Source organism: Passer montanus, unplaced genomic scaffold (genome assembly GCF_014805655.1).
Source record: "Passer montanus isolate IOZ18808 unplaced genomic scaffold, ASM1480565v1 scaffold82, whole genome shotgun sequence".
Classification (NCBI taxonomy): Eukaryota; Metazoa; Chordata; class Aves; order Passeriformes; family Passeridae; genus Passer; species Passer montanus.
The window spans coordinates 2,620,683-2,626,233 of record NW_024373479.1 but is presented as its reverse complement, the minus strand read 5'-3'; the positions used below and the strand labels follow the sequence as shown (position 1 = coordinate 2,626,233).

Here is a 5,551-nt window from a genome sequence, read left to right as displayed (position 1 = left end):
GGGGTCGCGGTCCCCGGGGAGCGGGGCGGAGCGGGGCGGTGCGGGGCGGTGCGGGGCGGTGCGGGGCCTGCCGCCGTGATTGGCAGCGGCTGACAGTGAGTGGCAGCCCCGCCATGGAAACCCGGGAGCCAATCTGCCGAGCCGGCAGCAAATCAGCCGCTCCCGCAGCAGCGCGGCGGCGGCGGGGAGCTGCGCTTGTGCCTTTTCTGGTTCCCTTTTCTCCCCGCTCCATCCTCCTCCGCCTCGCCCCTGCCCACCGCCCCCAGTCGCCAGAGCTGCCGAGCGGTCCCCATCGCCTCTCCGCCCTCCGCCGTCCCTCCGCGGCAGCTCCGCCGGCTCCGGCGGAGGCAGCAGCGGAGCGAGGGGCGGCCCGGGGCCGCTGCCCCTTCCCCTTCCCCGCCGCGGGGCTGAGCGCGGTGGCGGCGGGCATCGCCGCGGGTGCGCGGAGCGCGGAGCGGAGCCCGGCGCCGCCTCCATGTTCCAGCTGCCCATCCTCAATTTCAGCCCGCAGCAGGTGGCCGGGGTATGCGAGACCCTGGAGGAGAGCGGGGACATCGAGCGCCTGGGGCGCTTCCTCTGGTCCCTGCCCGTGGCCCCCGCGGCCTGCGAGGCGCTCAACAAGAACGAGTCGGTGCTGAGAGCCCGGGCCATCGTGGCCTTCCACACGGGGAACTACCGGGAGCTCTACCACATCCTGGAGAACCACAAGTTCACCAAGGAGTCCCACGCCAAACTGCAAGCCCTGTGGCTGGAAGCGCACTACCAGGAGGCGGAGAAGCTGCGGGGCCGACCCCTGGGGCCGGTGGACAAGTACCGGGTGAGGAAGAAGTTCCCGCTGCCACGCACCATCTGGGACGGCGAGCAGAAGACACATTGCTTCAAGGAGCGGACGAGGCATTTGCTGCGGGAGTGGTACCTGCAGGACCCTTACCCCAACCCCAGCAAAAAGCGGGAACTGGCTCAGGCCACGGGACTTACCCCCACGCAAGTGGGCAACTGGTTCAAAAACCGCAGGCAAAGGGACAGGGCAGCAGCCGCTAAGAACAGGTAAGGTGCTGCCCGTCCCGTGGGACACGGGGCCGCAGGCTGCGGGGAGGCCGTGCGAGACTGCCGGCGGAGGATGGGGAAAACCATCCCGGGAGATGTCTCCCCGGGAAATGCAGCGAGATAAAGGCAGGAGCGTCGGGAAAACATTAAGGCTTTTTAATGACTTCGGTTTAATAGGGGAGGATCCCCGCCCTGGGCTCCCTCCTGGCTGCCCTGTGGGGAAGCGGGACAGGGGGAGCAGGAGAGGGGCCACAGGCAGCCACCGGCTGGAGCTGGCAGCACAAGGGCCATGTTCGGGGGCAGAGCGGAAACAAACCCTCTCCAAAGTTTTACCCGGACATGCAAATACTGGTTTGAGATATGTCCATCCTGAGACAGCCGGCCGTGCCCTCTGCGGGCCCTGCCAAGGCCGCCGTGCCCTATTCCTCCACCAGAGCCCTCTGGGAACATTCCTTGGGATATTGTTCTTGTTTCTATTATATATATATAAATATGTAATAGAAATACAACGTGAATATATAGATATAATTTTTAAAAAATATATGTTACAGAACAAAATCACGGCTCTAAATGAGCAGTGTTATCCCAACGCTACTGACATAAGCAGACGCTCTGGCAAGCAGAGGAAGGACCAGAGTTCCCCCTTTATCTCCTGCCCAGGATCCCAGGGTGGGGAAAATTCCCCTTATCACCCCTCAGCCGGGCTGTCGCACGTCGGGGCCGTGGCTGCTGTCACCCTGAACTCTTTTTATGGGCTAAGGGAAGATGTGAGGCCTGCTGGACGGCAGACTCCGCCCGGGCGCTGCTGCAGGGCATTACTGACCCCTGAATGAGGCCCGGTTTGGGGACAGGCTGCGGAGGACGGGGACAACTTTCCCCTGGGTGTGCCGGCCCAGGAGCGGGGCTGACCCTGGGGCGGGCACCCGGTTTTTCAGACAGAGCCGAGGAACCGTGTGCCCACCCAGCTTCTCCTCTCTCGTACCGGGGTGAGAGCCGGAGGTCGGGGGCAGCAGCGCGGGGGTGCCGGTCGGGGGAGCCCCCGGGGGGACACGGGGGCTGCGGCGGGTGCGGAGGGCGGGCGGTGATGCTGTGTGTGCCGCTTCCTTGCAGGCTACAGCAGCAGGTCCTAACGCAGGGCTCGGTGCGCTCGCTGCAGGCGGAGGAGGAGAGCGGCGGGGAGGCGGTGGGGGCCGCCTCCAGCCCCGCAGCCAGCCTCTCCAGCAAAGCGGCCACCTCCGCCATCTCCATCACATCCAGCGACAGTGAATGTGACATCTGACACCAGCGGCGTGGCAGAGCGGGGCGAGAGGGAGGCCCGGTTCCCCGGTGCCCCGGGCGCGGCCGGAGCGGCGGGGCTGGCAGCGGAACGCGGGGTACGGGGCGCTCCCCGGCCGCGCCTCCCTCCCAGCCCCGCAGCAGACTGCATTCAAAAACGTCATTAAAATCGTTGTCGCCTTTATTTCGAAGGATTTGCAGAATTGATGCCTAAAAAGAAATAATTAAAGGAAGTCCAGAAAATGTTAAAAAAAAAAAATCAAGAAACCGAATGCCAAGTTGCAAAATGTCTGAGCCCCTGCCCTTATCCCGCGGGGCTGTTTCATGTGGAAAAGACGCTGTTCTTTTGGTTGGGTTTTGCTTTACTTTAAAGGGTTTTTTATATATATATATATAATGTTTATTTACTTATTTAAGGGATTGCTATGGTAGATTTTTTTCTATTATTATTATTATTAATTATTATTATTTTTGGCTTGTTCTCTATGTGCACAGGTGACTTGTAGAGCATGTGCAGGACGAAACTGTATGAAGCAGCCTAAAACCATAATAAAATATTTGATGATCGACCCTCGCATCTGCTTTGAAATGCCGCTGTCGGTTTCAAGCCCAGAGCAGTGCGCAGAGCACATCTCCGAGGCCACGGCTATTTCAGCAGCAGCTCGGCAGGAACCGAACTAGCCGGTCCCCGGGACCGGGGTGATGTTTTTGTCAGGCAGGGAGCTGGGAGGAGCCGGGATGAGGCGAGAGGAGCGGGAACGGGGCTGGCGGGGGATGCGGGTGCCCGAGGAAGGGAAGGAGGCGGTATCGCCGCTGCTTCTTCTCTCCCAAGGGCTGAAGCTTAGGGGATTATCAGAGGCGAATTTTCTGAGAGGAACGAGGGGAAGAAAAAGGGGAAAAAAAATGTTATGGAGAGGAATGGTTGGGGCACAGCCCCGCCGGGGAAACTGAGCTTCCTCCCTCACCTGGCAAAGGCGAGGAGAAGATGGGGAATTAACAGTTCTCCATGCCACTGAAAGCCCATACCGGGGGGCTAAATTACCCCAAATCGGCACCTCTGCGATGTGCCTGTGGCTGTCCCCACCATCCGCTTCCCTCGCTTTGTTTTGCGGCGGTTTTGCTGCAGGAGACCAAACGCCAGGTCCAAGGAGCGTGCTAAGCTTTTTTCCCCAGCAGAAGGATTTTATATTATACAATTTGACATTGATCTTTAAATCGCCTGAGCTGTGCTTTTTTTGTCTTCTCGGTCTCATCGCGTTTACTTCCCTGTCCTCAGAGAGATGCCTCCCCGGTAAGCTGATTGCTTGGCTCGATTTATTTAGCAGCCGAAGCCTGGCACCGGGGGAAGCCGGGCAGCGCTGGCAGCGGGAGATGCCCCGGCTCCCGCTCGGCTCCGGCTGCCTGCAAGGGGCAGGGGCATTTCAGCTCCGTGATAGCTTCATTCAGCCCTGCTGCCTTTTATCTGCAGATGAATTCCCGTCTAGGCAGTGACTTCTGCCCCTCTAAGTAGGAATTTAAAACCTGGATTCAAGGCGTTTACACTCCCCATGCCTAAAGCTGCGTTCCGTCCCCAAATGCATGCGCCTTGGCTTTCCCTACAGACCATTCCAGGGATGGGGCGGATAGCAGGAAATTTTAAACTGCTTTTTCAAGTCAGTTAGAGGCAGCTCTTTTCCTGGTGGACAGGAAAATAATCTGCATTTTAGGAGTGCGGAAGGGTCGGATCGCAGGGCGGGGAGCGGGGCAGAGTAGGGGTCTCCACCTGAGTTTGGGGTACCCACCTACAGGAAGGTCAGGAGAGCACTTTGCACCCCGAAACCTGAGGTTTGCTGCCTCCTGAACCCCTCTGGATTTAAGCCGTGCAAGAAGAGCCCGGCTGTGTTTTTTAAGCGCCAGAAGAAGTTGGGGTTTTACCTTGGTTTTGGGGTTCGCTGATGGGCAACATTTCCCACCCATGAGGTTGTTTTGGGAGCAAAAGCAGTGTTCGCCCTCAAAACGGAATCTGCTGAAATACACCGTGTTCTTTCTTTATTTCTTTTCTTCCCCGGGAAATCGGTGATTTGGATTCAATTTCTCCATCGGCTTCTGCGGGCACCGTAGCAGCGCTTATTGTGGCGAATTAAAGATATAAAGAGAGCAGAGAGCACATGCGCTCAGCGTCTGGTAACGTGGGATTCCTTTCCAACTAAAAAACACCCGGAATTTGTTCAATAGGCAGGGGGATGACATTGTCTCTTTCGACAGAGGGCTTGAGAGTCGTGAAGGATGCGGGACCTCCCGAGTGGGCAGTGGAGGGACCATCCCGCGGGTGCTGGAGGCAAAAACACAAACCAACCCCTTCGGAAAGAGTGGCCGGGGCGGGGAAAGGAGCACGGAGCCCCCGTGGGAAGAGCAGCCCCGCTGCCCGGCCTTGCTTCTTGGGGGAGAACGGGAGAACCGAGCGTCTCCCAGCTCCGCTTCTTCCCCGCCGCAGCTCCGCAGGGCCGGGCTGCGCCCGCGCCTTTACTTCCACCAGCAAGACCCAAAATAAAAAACCTCGTTTCCCCACCCAGTCCCGCACTTCGTGTTTTTTTGTTTTGTTTTTCTTATTTTCTTTTTTTCTTTTTTTTTTGGTTTGGTTTTGGGTTTTTTTGTGGTTTTTTTGTTTGTTTTTTTATTTGTTTGGTTGGGTTTTTTTGGGTGCTTGTTTTTGTTTTTGTTTTTGTTTTTGTTTTGGTTTTGGTTTTTTTCCCACCTGCCGTTTCCTTTCCCTTATTGAATGTCCTTCCCCCAGGTTTTTCAGGAATTTTTTTCCCCTAAAGATCAGCCCAAGCCGCCACCCTCCCGAACCTCTGGTTGTTTTAAAAATAATAATAATTATAAGCGGGTAAGAGTGAAGGAGCTTGTATTTACATTAAACAAAACGCTCCGAAAAGGGTCACTAAAAAGTCTGTCTTGACCCCTCTCTCTCCGGTTTAACAAAGAAGGAAAATATTGTATCAAAAGTGAAGTGAATGGGGAAGGCGGAAAAGAGAAACAGCTTTTCCTCTCTTCAGCTGGGAAGGGGGGAGAAATGTTTGAATGTTTCCGTTTCTTTTGAGAAGCGGGGCAGCCCCGGGCAGGGCTGAATGGGAAAGTCTTGTAAGCGGGCTGGGAGGCTGTCAAACTGCTCAGAGGTAATCACTGCTAATGAAGGGGTCTCCAGCCCTCCCTGGGACAAAGGATGCTTACGAGTGCTGGCCGGGACTGA

The 5,551-nt window shown here is 57.0% G+C and overlaps 1 protein-coding gene across 1 annotated transcript; it reads left to right on the top strand.

Annotated features, from left to right (window-relative positions):
• The first annotated feature begins 261 nt into the window (after positions 1-261).
• Positions 262-2,326, top strand: SIX6 (SIX homeobox 6). Its single transcript, XM_039733043.1, has 2 exons — positions 262-1,047; positions 2,158-2,326. Exons 1-2 carry the CDS (start codon positions 476-478, stop codon positions 2,324-2,326), a joined length of 741 nt encoding a protein of 246 aa, XP_039588977.1. The 5' UTR covers positions 262-475.
• The last annotated feature ends 3,225 nt before the right edge of the window (positions 2,327-5,551 follow it).